Raw genomic sequence first — 17,051 nt, 5'->3', positions numbered from 1 at the left:
AGGCTGTTGAGGTGCGGGAGGGGAGACCCCCCCTGGAACTGGTCCCGTGTGATGGATGCACTGGTGGGCCAGCACCTGCTGCCAGGAGGGAGGGAGCGTCAGGGGGACGCTCTATTTGTTGTTTATTATTTATTGTTTATCAGTGCTGTGGCACCTGCCCTGGCACCAGGGGCGCGCCCTCCATGACACCCTGGTCCAAGAGTGCAAAATTCCCGAGTGCAAGGAAATCTGGCTTGAAGGGGGTACTTTGGGACTGATGCTGAGAAAGAAATCGCCTGGTGGAGGAAATCAAATCCCATCTCCATGAGCTGCCTGACTCCACATCACGTTCTGTCTCTCTGATGGTTTTTAAATTGAGGGGCAAAAAGCTGTTGTGATAGTGTCACTAAACACCGCAGAACAAATTTCCATATAAAACCCTTCCTAGGTAGGAAATTCCAGTTAATAATAGTTTGGAGGAAAACCTATAGTAAAACTTGGGCATATTAACTATTAAGAGTTTAATTTGAGCTCTAGGGGAAATGATGTATTGAGGTAGGTACAGTAAAACTGATGAGATTGCAGGCAGGTTTTACAGATGATTTTCTCTTTCTTTTAAGAATAATTGAGTCATTTTAATGATAAGCCTTGCTTGGCTTCTTTGAATGGACTGCATGTAATTAGTTGTAGCTTCAACTTTGAAATGTTTTGACAGAAAATGTATCATTTAGAGGGTGCATTTTTCCAGCATCCGCCTTTGATATTTGTTCATTTTCTGCAAGGCACAACTTTGCTACTTCAGGTCAAATCCCAGGCAGGGCTGCGCTGCCTTTGTTCCTGGATGGTTTCCTGCAGGATGAGGGAGGATGATTGCAGAGAAGGTGTTTGGCGGGCAGCTGGAGCCCGTTCCAGCCGGGCGCAGCACCTGCGGGCCGGCGGCGGGGCCGCGCTGCCGCTGCCCTGCTGCAGCTTCAGCTGCCAGCAATGCAGCGCGCCTGCCTCTGCCTAATTAGAGGCATGATTTGTGAAACGCTGGCTATTTATTTAATTAATCACTGGCACAAAGCTATAAAACCCATATTTTAAAAATCCCTGTTAGTTTGCCATGTGGTTAATAGATTGTGGCACATTAAAAAGTGACACGGTGATGTATTAAAAATGTTCCACCTCAGGTTGGCTGATGTCCTCGAGGAACTTGAGCTGTCTGCTTTGTGCAGCAGAAGCAGAGGATTAGAGGCTGATCTGTTCAAGGATTGAATATTTCTGAAAACATTTATCTTTTTTAGAGCATCTGTTCGTTAAAATAGATCGTGGCACGTTCCTTAACGCACAAATAATGTTTATGGTGTAGTTTTAATTATAAGTTTTGGTTGCATTTTGTTATTACAAAGAATAACTCTGTTCCTCAGTATTAAATTGTAATGTTTATTACTAAGTAAAATATGTATAATTCTTCTAAAGAAGCTGTTTCTTCTCCGCACTAGAAGGAATTCGAGGATGGTTTGGGGTAATGAATGCATTTCTGCTGCAGCTGGAGCAACAACACTTGGATCAATGTGTTTTTATCCCAGGGCTGCAGGGCAGGCTGAGCTGGTGCCACAGGGCTGGTGGGACATCCCACCCTCTGTGTTGGCTTGGGCACACGGAGAGGGAGCCAGTGTGGGGCAAACTGCCAGGGGAGTGTGGCAGGGGAGGCATGGACAGGGCCATTTGTCCTAAACCTGACACCTACATGGACAAAAACACAGCCTGGGCTGTAACAGGGATGGACCTGGGGCTTCTCCCTCCCTCCACATAGCATTTGTCAGAAAAAAAGCAGTATTAAGAATTCACATTAATAGCACTCCAAGTAAACCAGATTTGAATTCATAGAGTTGTACAAATGAATGCGTGTTACTATAATTGAAACGAGCTGTTACCAGCACTATGTGTCTTATTCTTTGCTCAGGACTTACATAATTTTATTAATTGTGGGAGTGAATGCCAAGCAAGAGCAGGCAGTGATCTGGGTGCTGGGCTGTGTGGTTATTTCTGTAAATCTGGTTCTGAGTGTGAGGACGGGTTCAGGTGGAAGCGTGGAAGGAACCTGTCCAGCTCGGAGGTGATGTCTCTCAGCTGTGTGTTGTATAATTAACTGGTACATGAGGAGGGGGCTGGAATAAAACATGAGCATGTTAATGCAGCCTGGAGCTGGGGTTGTAGCGATCATTGCCATGCAGAGGACGCCTTGCTCAGAGCTGCTGCTGCCTCTGCAGCCTGCACAACATCTGGACCTTTAATTGACAAATCGCCTGGTGCTCTGCAGAGCAGGCATGCTAACTGAAGTCAACAATTTAGAATAAAAAATAATAGTGTGTTATTTACCTTGCAGTTAAATATTCATACTTTGTTATGCTTTGGATAACAGGAAATTACTGGGTTAAATTTTTATGAATAGTGACATTGTGAATAAGATAAATTAAGTATTTAATGATGTTAATGGAGTTTTACATCGTGATCTGCTAACTCTGCAGCACAAGCTGGGGCGATGCAAAGGAGAATCCTCCCCTCAGAAGGGAACAACTTTGGGCTTCACTCAGGAGCTGCAGGGCTGGCAGTGGCTGGGGCTGCACCCCAGCCTCTCTGGGGTGTCCTCCACCTGTGGTTTGGGAATAACAGGAGGAACCAAGTGCCCAAAGGGATGAAAAACCCCAGTGCTGGTGTAACCACCTGATGAAACAAACACCATTCCAGTCTTGCCGTGGTAGGGATCAGTGTGGTGGGTTGGAGAAGGAAAGAAAAAAGAAAAATATGGTCCCTTATATTGCCATAAACATCTGTGCTCTGATCTGTTAAAAATTTCTGTGTGTTGTAAATACTGGGTTATTGTATTTTCACTTTTCCCCTTCAAGTATTTTCTGTGTGTCAATTAAATTCATAAGCGGGTAAGTTACGTTGTGGAGGTGATTGCTGGGTCACAGAGTGTAGTCAACACCCTGTCACCCAAACCAAAAAACATTGAACTGAGTTTAAAAGTGAGAAGACATTTTGCATGTGGGAATGGAAAGGCATTTGTTTCCATTTTGTGCAGTGTTTAGCGTTGTTTGCTGGGAGGTGAGTCAATGACTTGAATTAATTATAATTACTGAAGAGACGTATACTGATTGAGCAAATAAAGTAGTAAGCTCATTCGTGCCAAGGCCATCTAATTAAATGCTAACTTTGGGTAAGCTAGATGTGCATGAAAGATTAATTTTAAGAGGTTTTTATGACTCCCACTAAATAATGATTCAGTAAAATCTTTGCATTATATCATTAGAACATCTAATCTTAAAGTGATATAACATTTAGTCACAGAACTCCATTGTGCAGGAAGAGGCAGTAAATTGTCAGTGTTGGAAATCAATCACTTTTCTCTCGGAATTGTTTATGGACTTTGTTTTAATTTTGTGCCTGGTGTGCAGTGAAGCAAAGCAGGAGTGAGGAGGACGCTGTGCCTGACTCTCTCCCCAGGACCTGTCAGGGGGGAGCTGTGGGATGGGGGAGCTCTCCCCAGTGTCCTGGCTCAGGTGCAGTGTCACAGATCTACTGAAGGTGCACTTACCTGCTCTTGGAGGGAGGGCTGCTTTCCCTCGTGGACTTCGATTAAAATTTGGTTTTCAATCTTACAAAGACATCTTATGTTGGAAGGACTGATAAATTTTAAATAATTTTTTTTTTAATTTGATGTACTGTAGAAGAGCACCAGGGAACCTTAAAAGAGTCCATCAATAAAAATACTAGGAAAATTTTCTATGATTTATTGTACATTTTCAGTGTATCCAGTTACTCCTCACTTTCTTAAAGGATTGGTGGGATATAACATTTCTAACAATAAAAGCTTAATGGAATCAGATTTGTGATTTCCTAGAAAATTAACGAGATATTTTGTCAATTTTATTCCAGACTTCATTTGTCAGAATATACAGTGTCCAGTGACAAGCTAAAAGAATTTTTTGACAAATTAACTGTGCCACAGGTGACAGATCAGGAAAATGTTAATTTAACAGCCCCTTTATGCTTCCCAGATTTATTGGAGGCTATTAAGGAAACTCCAAATGGTAAGGCCCCTGGCCCTGAATAGATTTTCCATTGAATTTTATACAGGATCTATTAATAAAGTTTGATGCTGCCTCTTTGAATATCGGTAATTGTCCTATATCTTCTGGGTTTCCTCAGCATTTCCACTTGGAATACAGTTCTTAGTTGGGAGCCAGAAGTAATTGTGGTTCCAGGAATGGCTGTGGCTCCGAGTGATTCCTCCTGGAGAGGAGGCTGCAGAGCCCAGGAGCTGTCCCTGGGCTGGCTCTGAGCCCTGGCCTTGGCTGGTCCCTGTGTCCCTCTGTCCCTCTGTCCCTCTATCCCTCTGTCCCTCTGTCCCAGTGCCACCAGGCCAGCCCTCGCCCCGTGGGCTCTCAGCAGGTCAGTAATTGAGCTCTCAGGGACTTCTGCACAATTAACACTCTGCAGGGTGTTATGGATTCCCTCAGACAGGGACCTGATGGCTTGGATTTATATTGTGGTTCTGAACCAGTACCACCAATTTGCCATAAACACAGTGGGGGTTTCCTCCAGACCCCCTTGGCATGGGACTGATCAGTCTGAGCCCTGACCAAGGGTTTGTACAAACATTTCCTACCCAGTGTCACAATGGTGTTCTCTTCACTGCTAGAAAATCCAACTGGCTTCAGGTTTCAGCCTCTCTAGTACCTCGTGGCCATCAGCTTTACAGACCTTCAATTAATAAAACTATTTCTCTGACTTTTTAAAAGTATAACAGCAGTGAGTATAACTGCAGTGCTTTGAGCTGTTTCCCAGTCCCGCTGTTGTTGGGATTGCTCCCCTTGCTCACAGAGCAGTTGGAATCCTCAAAGGTGTGGGAGTTTTACCTGGTTTGAGTCATTTTGGTGTTCACATTGAGTGTTTGTGAGCAGGAGAGCAGGATAGCTGTGGTGGAGATAGTAAAGACAGTAAAAATAGGCTGGAGGAGGCAGAGGAGATTGAGATGGGGAGGACTAAGGAAGGTTTAGTTAAAAACCAGCAAACACCAAGTCAGGGTGTGGGGCAAGGCAGAGCCATGCAGGGAGAGGAGCCCAGGAGTGTGAGTGCCAGGCTGGGGACAGCTGCAGCCCAGGGTCCCTGGCCAGGGTGATTTTATAAATTCCTGGGTTTGGGCTGTGAGCTCACTCTGTTCGTGCAGTGGCTGATGGATAACCTGGTCTCTCTGGCTCCCAGTCCCAGCTCCTGGCTCCTCTCTCCCTTCCTGGCTGGGTGTGTCAATTGTAACCTTGGCATCAACTCCCACATCTGGGTGTCCATTTTTCTTGGGTTTTCCATTATCAGGACCCAGCATTACTTACAATTCTGCCCTCCCTGGATTTATATGTGTAACTGGCGTGGTGTGCCAAGGAGTGCCATTAATTTCCCATTCATTTCCTGGTGGCTGCTGTTTGCTCTTTCTCTTGCCAAGGCAGCCCCAGCTCGGGGGTCTCTGGGCAGGACCAAGGTCACCAACACCCTCAGCCCCCCGTGCCCTGGGTGTGTGCACCTGGGCACACACAGCTGAGCTGTTACCCAGTACTGCCTCATTTCCCTTTCAAAATGAGTCCTGGAAGTAGAAAAGCAGGAGAGATGGAGAGGCAGAAACCCACCCTGGTGGTTTTTAGCAGCTGTAGCTCTGTTGTGTTCATGACCTCATGGGGTCAAGGTGTCCCAGAGGGTCCCGAGCACATGAGCTCAACCAAAGCTTGTTCAGGTTTATCCAAGCAAAGTGAAGGAATGTCCCATGTTCTGTTGCAAACCTAACCCTTCCTTTAAATTAGCCAAACCGGTTTCTTCTTACCCTAAAAATATGGGAAGAGGAGGTATCTGTTCTATAAAAATGCTTTCTTAAAAAATAAATGTATTATGTTGGGATGGATTTTAATAATACCTTTAGCTATGCCAGTATGAATAATTTTAATTTTTAAATTCCTATTACTTCTCTAATTTATAATCACACTGAAGGATCAAATGGTTTTTAACAATATATTGAAATTAGCACATGGCATTTAACTCCCTGTTTTATGCTCTCATTATAGATTTATAGCATTGAATCCTTTTTTTCTGTTACTTAGAATTCCAAGTGATTAATTCAAAAAGCTCTTTCTCTTCTCAAGGCCCTTGTCGTATGGAGAGAGATGGAGATACAGAGTTACCTGGAGTTCTTTGGAGGAGGGGGTCAGGATGTGCAATTTTTGTTTGTTTAGAAGATTTCTGGGTGAAAGCTGCAGTCCTACCTGCAGTGTATTAAACATCCTTTTCTTGTAATGCCAATATCATAGATCTGTGTTGCTGTGTGCTTTATGGTTTATTTAAATGTCAATCTCCAGGGCAAAAAATGGGTTCTTTTCATCCAGTAAGTTCCAGTAAACCCCAATATTAGCTGATTTTTGCTGGTGCCCTCAAGCAGAGCAGCTCAGTGGCTCAGCTGCGTGTGTGGTTTTGTTCTGCTCTTGGCAAGCCAAGGCCAAGCCTTGGTGGGTGGGTGTCTGTGCTCCCTCCGGGGCTGGGGAAGAACTGCAGAAGACAGCAGAACTGCAGAACAATTTGGAAGTCTTAGGCTGGTTTGTCGGGTCCCTCTTCCTCCCCATCCCACGCATAATTCCAGTTTTTTGGATTCTGCAGGAACATGGGATCCTACAGCAAAGTTCAGGCTCTTTATGGAAATCTGTGAAATCATGTCCAGATATTTCATGTACTTTTTACAGATAAACAGCAGGGAAATAATTGGAATTTAAATGTTTAATCTCCTTCCAATTTTAAGCCATAGCAGCTTATTTTAGTTTTCCTGCTGAGCCAAATTCCGTCCGCCCAGATTTTGTATAAACCCCGTGACACTTTTTGATACATCCTGATGAAATGTGTTTCCTCACCAGGGCCATGTTGGTACAACAGCAACCAAAAAAATCGATGTCTACCTCCCCCTGCACACGAGCCAGGACAAGCTGCAGCCCATGACCGTGGTGACCATCGCCAACGCCAAGGTGCACGACCTGATCGGGCTCATCTGCTGGCAATATACAAGTGAGGGACGGGAACCCAAGCTGAAGTAATGCTCTTTCTTTACTACCTCCTGACCTCTCCATTTCTCCTCTGCAGCCTTTTTTGCATACTGAAACAGATTTCTGTGTCAATGTTTGGAAATATGAATCCTAGCACCTTCACATGTAGCAGTATTTCCCTCCGAGCAGCACACTTGCACCTCCAGCCATTTCTCTTTCAATTAACTGCTGTGTGCTGGGAAATGATCAACAGGAAGGCTTGGACCTGTAAATGAATCATCATTTCAAAACTATGTAAAAATAATGCAAACTTTCTCTCTTTTGGTGTCACAGAGGCATTTGTTATTTCATATCCCATCCATTTTTTGCTAGTGTCCTTAATGGCTGAGATCATAAGATGTCAGATAAAGTCCAGAACTCCTCTAAGTCCCTCTGCTCTGCTGGAGCACTGGTGGTGGTTAGTAAGAGCTGTTCCTTTTTCCTGGCAGATGACAGCAGATGCATAGAAAGGTTCTTCAGAACAGCTCACCTGAGCAGCTTTCATTTTAGAACAGCTGTGTAAAATACTTCTGGTTTTGCTGGGCCATAGAACATAAAATAAGGACTTAAAGTAGTTTATTACAGAGTTGTCAGTAGGAGTTACTAGCAGGGATGTCCCTGGTGCAAAGGAGGTTGATAGTTTTGTTTGAGTTTTTTCTATATGAGCCAAATTTCACTTTTTTATTGTTCCTGGAATATTGAATGAATGGGGTGGGGTTTTTTGATCCTGAATTTCACAGCTCACTCTTTCAGCATTTTTCAGGAGCCCTGGAGGGCTCAGCAGCCTTAGCTGCTGCTGTGGCACAGCTGTGGGGGAATGGGAGTCAGGGCACTTGGGCTCCCACGTTTGGGTTTGCTGATTTCTGTTCCATAGACAGGGCACGCAGGAAAGCCCCTCTGGAAAACACTTCCATGGATGTTCTTTCTTTGGATATGGATTTTTCCTTAGCTCTTCTCAACAGACATGTGAAATGTTTCTGGGGTTTAACACTTGGGTTTGATTTGTCCTTTTTTATGTTCTGGAGAAGAAATATAAAATTATTCACAGATGGTGCCATTTCATTTGCTGTTATTAATTTCTGTTCATTATATCACAAGTTCAGAGAAGCGTCCTTTGTGTATGATGAGGCTATTTTTTAATGAGTAAGACTGCACTGATGTCAGTCTTTGGGCACACACATATTTTTCAGGAACACAGCAGAGCTCAAATGGAACTGCACCCATCAGTGGAGTGTTCCATGAACCATCACTGCCCACAGCAAAAGGCAACAGTGGGAAGAAATGAATTTCACTGTCTGCCTTGAAGGATAAGATGTTATAATGTGTCAAAAAGTGCTCATGAGCAAGGAGGCTGTCCGATGTAATCAAATCTCAGGCAGAGAGAATAAAATAAATAATGGAGGCGTGAGTTCCCAAGAGCACAGTCAGACACAGCAGCAGCAGCTGAGAATCTGGGGACAAAGGCTCAGGCTGAGGGCCAGAGCCTTGAGTTTCCAAGAAGTTTCTTTTCTTGTAGGTCCTTAATTATTTCTCATCATCTTTTTTTTAGCTTTGCTGACTGCCAGTCCTGAAGCAAGGATTGATTTAACTGTAAACTAATTCTCATATATCCAAGTAAGGAAGCAGCTCATGTAGGGTGCCCATTCTACATTGGCCATTTGCTCCTGATTCAGTCAGGTGAGAGTGTGAAAAGACAAAATGGGGATCATTGTGGCACTGCACTAAAATCCATCTATAGAATGCCTCAGATGGGTATGCAAGGCATGCAGAGTGACAACTATACCTGCTAGTGACACTGTGAGAATAATGAGGAGGTTTTAGACTTTATAATTAGGAGAAACAACCCCTTCTGTCTTTAGGAAAAGAATATATTACTGCCTAATTCCTTTTCCTAAAAGATAGGTGTAAGAGTCTGAAGTGAATGAGTACTAGCTGACACCTTTGAGAACATTCTGTATTCAATTAGGCTGCCTTTTTTATTATAATTGTGTTGTATTTGTCTCTATTCAGTCTCTTGTTTCCAGGAACACTGGCAGTGTTAGCAGCCCTGTCCCTGGCCTCCCACACATGGACCTGGGTTGTAACCCAGCATTTTCTTGCCAGCCCCTGACAGATGTGCTGGAATGATTCCACCTGCAAAAAATAAACAAAATCCCTTTCTAGGAAGAAATTAATAGTGAGATGCACAATTCAAATAGATTTGCTATTTTTAGAAGTGAGGAACGAATCTCTCCTTTTTGTGCTGAACTTGTAAGTTCCCAACTTCAATCTGCCTCAGCCTGGTGGAGGTTCAAAGTGCAGAACAGTTTTACTCACTGGACTTTTTTGTTTGTTTTTTTTTTTACCACATGGTGACTAAATCTGTTAAGGAATCCAGCCCAGGAGCGCAGACATCTGTAACCCCTCTGTTCTGTGGGGTGTGACCAGTGCTGTGCATGTCCCCAGTTTGCTGGGACAGGAGCTGGTGGCACTGGGGCCTGCTGGGTGTGTTCTGCTGCCCCGTGGCTGTGCCTTCCTCCAGCTGAGGGACAGGGCACAGGGAATGGCTCCCACTGCCAGAGGGCAGGGATGGGTGGGATATGGGGAATTAGGAGTTCCTGGCTGTGAGGCCGGTGAAGCCCTGGCACAGGGTGCCCAGAGCAGCTGTGGCTGCTCCATCCCAGGAAGGGTTCAAGGCCAGAAACTTTCTTTACTAGTATTTGCAGAATTTCCAAAATTCAGAGTGGTGAATGTTGCTGAATTACCTTTGGTGAGCAAATTTGCAGCTTACATTAACAGCAATGCATCATTATTCCCTGTTTTCTATAATAAATGTCTTAGTCATGACAAGATGCCTATAGATCACCTGGACTAAGCACTCTCAATAAAGCACAGTTGCAACCAAAGGTTTGTGAATTAATTGAGAAAATTGCAAATCAGGTAGTCGGTGAAATAATTCATTGTCACATCCAATCAATAAACTTTGTAAATCAACTCATTTAATTCAAAAAATGATCTATATAGATCAAGCGACCAATTAAACAATTAGCATACACTTTACAATTAATTAATTTAAGCATCAATCATGCAATTAAAACTCCAAATTTAAACTGCAGAGTTTAGAAACACGCTGCCACATGCACCTCCAGCTTTACTGCGTGGCTGGGGAAAGGCCTGAGTGCTGGCAGGTTTACAGTCAGAAAGAATACTTATTTTCAGGTCAATAATTTAAACTGAAGTAACATTTGAAATAGATTTCAATGTTAGGAAATTATGATTAATACCTGTTTGGTAGCTATAAATGGTTGTTTCCCTCTGAGCTTTCATCTGTGGAAAGAAAGAGGCTCGGCTCTTTATTTCTTTCACATTGTATCTGTTTCAGCTTTCTGTGTTAGTTCTGCTTGTTGGTGTTAATTAATTTATGACTGCTTTTAGTGACTGAACTTAGGTATTTAGTAAAGGTAAGTTTTCTGCTAATCATTGCTACTGTGTTGGATAGATATTTACTTTTCCCATAGTTCATGACCCTGCTCACCTGCCCAAGAGCACTCTGCTTTTCCAGCTCACAGACACTAAACTTCCACAGTTGTTTGACCTGTGAAAAATCACAGACACCACTTGTTTGCCTTTAGCTCTGAAATGTAGTCATCGTATAAATAAATAATTTTCACAGATGGAGAAATATCCTTCCTGCTTTATGAAATCGTGAAACTTTTATAGATTTTAGTGTATTTTAATCATTGTCAGTTTTTGTTTGTAGAGCAGTTAAGGACGAAGACTGCTCTGCTCTGAGGTTTGGGGTTTTTCCATGGCAGCAGGACACGTTGTGACCTCTGGGGACACCTTTGTGCGGTGTCACCATGCCATTTGAGGCAGTGCCCCGTGCAGGTGTCCCTGTGCAGGTGTCCCTGTGCAGGTGTCCCTGTGCAGGTGTCCCCGAGCAGGTGGCTCTATGCAGGTGTCCCTGTGCAGGTGTCCCCGAGCAGGTGTCCCCGAGCAGGTGTCCCTGTGCAGGTGTCCCTGTGCAGGTGTCCCCATGCAGGTGTCCCTGTGCAGGTGCCCCTGGCCCCGTGCAGGTGTCCCTGTGCAGGTGTCCCTATGCAGGTGTCCCTGAGCAGGTGTCCCCATGCAGGTGTCCCCATGCAGGTGTCCCCGTGCAGGTGTCCCTGAGCAGGTGTCCCCATGCAGGTGTCCCCGAGCAGGTGTCCCTGTGCAGGTGTCCCTGTGCAGGTGTCCCCATGCAGGTGTCCCCGTGCAGGTGTCCCCGTGCAGGTGTCCCCGAGCAGGTGCCCCTGTGCAGGTGTCCCCGAGCAGGTGGCTCTATGCAGATGTCCCCATGCAGGTGTCCCTGTGCAGGTGTCCCCGAGCAGGTGCCCCTGGCCCCGAGCAGGTGCCCCTGTGCAGGTGTCCCCGTGCAGGTGGCTCTATGCAGATGTCCCCGAGCAGGTGTCCCCATGCAGGTGGCCCCGAGCAGGTGTCCCTGTGCAGGTGTCCCCAAGCAGGTGTCCCTGGCCCTGTGCAGGTGTCCCCGAGCAGGTGGCTCTATGCAGGTGTCCCTGTGCAGGTGTCCCCGAGCAGGTGCCCCTGACCCTGTGCAGGTGTCCCCAAGCAGGTGTCCCCGAGCAGGTGTCCCTGTGCAGGTGTCCCTGTGCAGGTGTCCCCGAGCAGGTGGCTCTATGCAGATGTCCCCGAGCAGGTGTCCCTGTGCAGGTGTCCCCGAGCAGGTGCCCCTGGCCCCGTGCAGGTGTGGTGCCAGCCCAGGCTGTGCTGAGTGCAGCTCTCTGTTGCAGTGACAATGTCAGCGCCTACTGCCTGCACATCGCCGAGGACGACGGCGAGGTGGACACGGACTTCCCGCCCCTGGACTCCAACGAGCCCATCCACAAGTTTGGCTTCAGCACGCTGGCCCTGGTGGAGAAGTACTCGTCCCCAGGGCTGGCAGCCAAGCAGTCGCTCTTCGTGCGCATGTGAGTACCTGGCTGGGCACAGCCACCTCCCTCCTCCTCCTCCTCCTCCTCCTCCTCCTCTGCCTCCCTTCTCCTGGCTTCACCAGCAGCCCGGGGCCACAGCCCTTGGTGATGCTCTGCAGTGAGGTGGTTTTACAGACAAATAGTTGCAGTGTGGCTCAATAACAGTGAGAAGAGAAATGAGCAGTAACCAAGCACACCAGCTGGACTGGACATTCCCCTCCCAAGTCCAGAAGAGTTTGGTGAGGGACACCCCACCCACCCCGGAGACCTCAGCTGTCTGACTTGCAGATCAAGAAGAATTTGCTATGTCCTTATCAGTGAAGTAGGGATATATACTGTGTTTCATCACTTTTATTTTTCTTTACTTGTGAATGAAAAATCTCTTAAACCATCAGAAGGCCTTAATTACTAGAACAAAATGCCAGGAGCATAAGCCACTTCTTACTTGGGAAAAATATTTCATGTTTGGAGCTCTTGAAATGAAAATGCTAATAGGGTTTTCCTGGTTATTGGACATTACTTACATTTCTTAACACTACAGCTGCTTCCAGTTCTGAATAATCAGACATTTTTTTTTAAATCTGGCTTATTTAATTAGTTTTTATATTCTTTATTGTGTACTGTGTTTCTTAGCGACGTTGCAAAGCATCCTACAGAAAGCCATTGTCAGAAATCTCACATGTATTCCCAGAGGCCACATTCACTTTGTTCCACTGCATCAGGGCACTGGGAAATAAAATATTCTGGCCCCAGTGTTCACAAGTAAGTTATTCAAGGCTGAGATGCTGGGCTGTGCTGCACTGAGGCCGTGGTGAGGAAGGGGAGGTCGTTGTCAATAGACAACTCTAAATTGCTGCTGATTTCTCATCTGGATAGAGTGTCCTTCCCCAGCTGTCCCCCAGAGCTGCCCTGGGTGCCTGAGCTGGGCTCAGTGCTCACTGCAGTGACCAGGTGTGGGTCAGGGGCTGGGGCTGCCCTTCCCATGGGAGCCCAGAGACCTCGGCAGGGTCAGGGGCTGCCCAGCAGAGCTCTGCCTGCAGCTGGCAGCAGGAGAAGGGTCCAGCTGCAGGGCCTGCAGAAAAATGCAAAATCTATTGGTTTACCATCATTTGTGCTGATGTGAGAAGCTTCCTTCTAGCTTGGAAGGTGCTGCTGAGGAGAAACAGGACAGCTGCATCATAAGCAATGCTCTTCTGAAAGGGTCAGTTTGGTGTTGCCAGCATTCACATTTTAATTTTAAATGGCTTGTGATTACTGTGTAAATAGCTAGGTTTAAATTAGAATTTTTAATGCGTCCCCTAGAATAAAGAATTACTTGATCATCACTTGATCAAAACGTTGTTACCTCTGTGAGTTTACATGTGTGTGCTGTCTTATTTTTGTAGGGATTTGCTGTAAATTCTATGTCTTCTTCCTCCCCTGTCACCCTACCCGTGCATGTAATTGTGGTTCTATATTTTGCATCTCTTTTTTTTTTCCTCTTCGTGCTGAAGTACTTCAGCTGCTGCCATGTCAGCCTTGTGACTTGTAATGTTTATTAATATTGAATCACTGTTGAAAAATGTTGATGCTTGTGAGGAGCTCCGTGCTGGAGCCGTGCTCCTCCTCGCGGGCTGAGCGCAGTGGGGCCCTGCCAGGGACCCCCCTTCTGCAGGACATGTTTGAGCAGAAACAGTTTGCAGAACTTTATTCACTTCAACTCCTGCCAAGGCAAACTCTGAGCCACTCGAGTTAGCTGTAAATACCCAGGGGTGGTGGCTGGAAGTAGCCCACAGTGCAGTTTATATTCCGAGCTGGATGGGAATGTCTTTGTGGCCGTACAGAGTAGTAAATAATTGAGTTTGATTAGGGAGAGGGACCTCATTATCCCCCCACCTGTGCCCAGCTGGTAGGGGAGGGTCGAAATGAAGCCATTAGCTGTCGCTCTTACTGGCATCTCAAAGAGCTCAAATACATCTGTGTCTTATTTTCTTTTCTGGCACAATCAGTCGAGCAAGCTAAGCAGGCATGACCGAATTTGGCAAGTTCCAAGGACTCTGGCAAAGTTACACAAGGAGAAGAAGGAGGGCAGTCGTTCTGGCTGCTCAGTGCCCATTAGTCTAGCGAGTTGTGTTTTTGGAAGGTGGCTGCTGTGGAAAGCAGAGCTTTGTCCAACACCAGGCACGGCACCCACACACGGCCCCGCTCTCCATCCAGGGGGTTTGCCAGGGAGAGGCAAACAAAGCACCACATCCATGGAAATACAGACTTCTCGAGGTGGTGAGGTCATACCTGAAAGGCTTAAAATAAATCTGTACCATCGTTAGGGCTTTTTCCCTTGGAAATTTTATTATTGGAACTTGACACACTCGATCTAATGGTGTTTTGAGGAGCTGTAGCTCAGCTGCCAGTTGGCACACAGAGGAAATTTGGCATCCAGTTCTTCTGCTCTGTAGCACTTTTTTCTGTTTTGATATTGTACTTAAATTGCTTTGACTATTATATACAAATTTTCAAAGCCATACCCGATAGTTTAAGGTTTGAAACCCTTTTAAAATACCAGACTTGCATTGTGCATTTGCAAATTCAGTTCAAAGCCCTGAAATGTGTTTTTTCTTGGACTCCAGCAGCAGTCCCCAAAAGGCCTGTTCCTGATTTGTACATGGAGGTGGATAATCTGCAAAGAACATTTAGAATATTCATATAAAATTTAAGACAGTTAATGTGGGTGCAAAATTAAGAGTATGGCTCCCAGGACAGTGGAGAGGGAGGGATAGGAGGGCATCAGAAAATTTGATGGAGGGCTAAGGACTGTTATAGTGGTGTCAAAATGCAGCCAGTTAAACTCAGTAGTGCACAGAGCTATGCAAGGCCAAGCTGAGATGCACAAAAGCAGGTCATTTAGGCTCAGAATAAAAATTGTGGCTGGTATTATTTAGTCAGTTCCTATCACTGTGCACTTTATCTTAAAAATTACCCAGCTTAAGGTAAGTCCATTGCATCAGCTGGGATTTTGAGTCTTAAGTCTGACTTTGTGCTGATCAAGTGGAAATTGCTATTAGTCACTCCCAGGCACTTCCAGCCATGCCAGCTGGTTATGCAGTGAGCTTTAAGTGCTATAAATTCCATTTCTGGAAAGTAAATTCCACTTCTGTGTTAAGAAAAAAAAAGAAAAAAAATCAAAAATTTTAAAAATTGCTCTAAATTGGAAAGGAGCTTTTCAAAAAGTTCTCATTCAGAGCAGAAACCCTTTGTCCTTCCATTGTGGGTTTTGTTTTGTGGCAAAAGGAGGGACCCTGCCTGTTCCTGTGGCACCTCAGCACCACGAGGAGAGCTTCTGCCTGTGCTGCTGCTTCCCTTTCCCTCTCCTGAACCTTGCCACCCTGGCTCCAGCACGGAGGCTGTAAAAGAAGATGGAAAGCCAAGTTACTGCAGAATGATCACTATCATTAACATTCACGGGTGGTTCACTTATCATTCCTGACTGCACAGACATGGCAGCCGTTATGAAACGTCCACAGGTGTAGCACGATGATACATATTACATTGTGCCACAATGGATTTATGTATTCTGTAACAAAAGAAAAGTGTAATGAAAAAATACAGAAGGTAATCCTTTATTCCTCCACTGCACAATTTATCAGTAATGCCTGTGGATGATAAGTGCCAGGGATTTCCTTTGCTTGATTTAACCTTGTCACCCAGGTATGTTTTTGCAAAATGACAGAAAATACAAGCTAAGGAATTTCTTTGGCTTCCAATTTGCCAGCAGCACTTTTAATTGATTGACCAGCATCTGCTTGTCTGTCCTATTTTCAGTGTGTTGACCTAAAAGGAAAGTATCACACCTTAGCAGAGGGAGGTAAAACACATTGTTAGTGATTGCAATTAGGGATGTGCTGGGATTGATTGTGCTGAGTGAGGACAGTCCATGCCCATGGCCAGGGCAGAGCACGCTGGGCAGGGGTGGGCTGAGGTGGGTGAGTGTTTCTCCAGCCCAGTCTGCTGTGCTGTGGCCACACCAGGCAGGGCTGGGCTGGGCTGGTGGTGCTCCAGAAGCTCCGGAGCTTAGCACAGCTCCAGGACACCCTGGCAGCGTGTCCAGTGCCAGGACAAGGAGCAGCGGCCTTAAACTAAACCACAGCAAGTTCCACCTCAAAGTGAGGAAGAGCTTCTTTCCATGGAGGGTGGCAGAGCCCTGGAACAGCTGCCCAGGAGGGGCTGCAGTCTCCCTCTCTGGAGACATCCCAGACCCACCTGGCCACATTCCTGTGTCCCCTGCTCTGGGTGAGCCTGCCTGGGCAGGGGATTGGACACGGGGATCTCCAGAGGTCACTTCCCACCCCAGCTAATCTGTGATTCCACGGGGCTTCTCCTCTGGGCACAGAAACGTGTCCTGACTCTGGCCTGGCCCCAGGATGACGGCAGGAGCTCTTTGGTCCACCCCGGCTCAGATGTGAGGGGTTGCCGAGTGCTGAAATGTTGCTCTGACGTGGTGGTGCCTTGTGAGAGGGGAGTCGGGGCAGGGAGGGAGCAGCTGGAGCAGGGTGGGGGCCCAGCCCCTCTGGCTCTGCTCCAGAGCAAACAGCCAAGAGTTTACAAAAGCGGGGCGCGCTCTGCGTCCCACCGCTCCTGCCAAGCACTCACTCACGGCTCGCACACTAAATATAGCCAAACACACAGGCTTTCTTATTTTGCTTTGATCAGTAAAATAAACTTTCAAAGATTGTTCTGGGATGAGATCCAGCTTCTGAGGCAAAGAATGGCCGTGGCTCGGGCAGGGGTTAGTAATGGAGTGTCAGGGAAATCAGCCTGACAGTTCTCAGGCCAGCTGCTCAATGGAAAGAACCGGCTGAGCCGGGCCAGCCCGGAACACGGGTGGGATCACAGCAGCCTGTGCTCTTCAGCAGCTGAAGTGTCAGGAGCTGAGACAGAATCTTCCATTTTTGGGACGTTCCTGATCGTGGGAGTGTGAGCAGCCCTGAGCTGGGGCCATCTGCCAATGGCCACTCTGTGCCCAGTGGGAAGGGGGCTGCAGGCCCTG

General features: G+C 46.3%; 1 protein-coding gene across 3 annotated transcripts in view; it reads left to right on the top strand.

Annotated features, from left to right (window-relative positions):
* The window catches only part of MAPKAP1 (MAPK associated protein 1), an 80,657-nt gene that overhangs the window by 25,789 nt on the left and 37,817 nt on the right, over window positions 1–17,051 (top strand). For all 3 annotated transcript variants that reach the window (XM_066563100.1, XM_066563101.1, XM_066563098.1), the window contains exons 6-7: window positions 6,915–7,087; window positions 11,849–12,025. In XM_066563100.1, coding sequence (XP_066419197.1) covers window positions 6,915–7,087; window positions 11,849–12,025 — 350 coding nt within the window. The remainder of the gene's footprint in view (window positions 1–6,914; window positions 7,088–11,848; window positions 12,026–17,051) is intronic.

Source organism: Molothrus aeneus, chromosome 19, assembly GCF_037042795.1.
Source record: "Molothrus aeneus isolate 106 chromosome 19, BPBGC_Maene_1.0, whole genome shotgun sequence".
Taxonomy (NCBI): Eukaryota; Metazoa; Chordata; class Aves; order Passeriformes; family Icteridae; genus Molothrus; species Molothrus aeneus.
The sequence above is the reverse complement of the archived record's forward strand: the minus strand, read 5'-3'. Positions and strand labels throughout refer to the sequence as shown.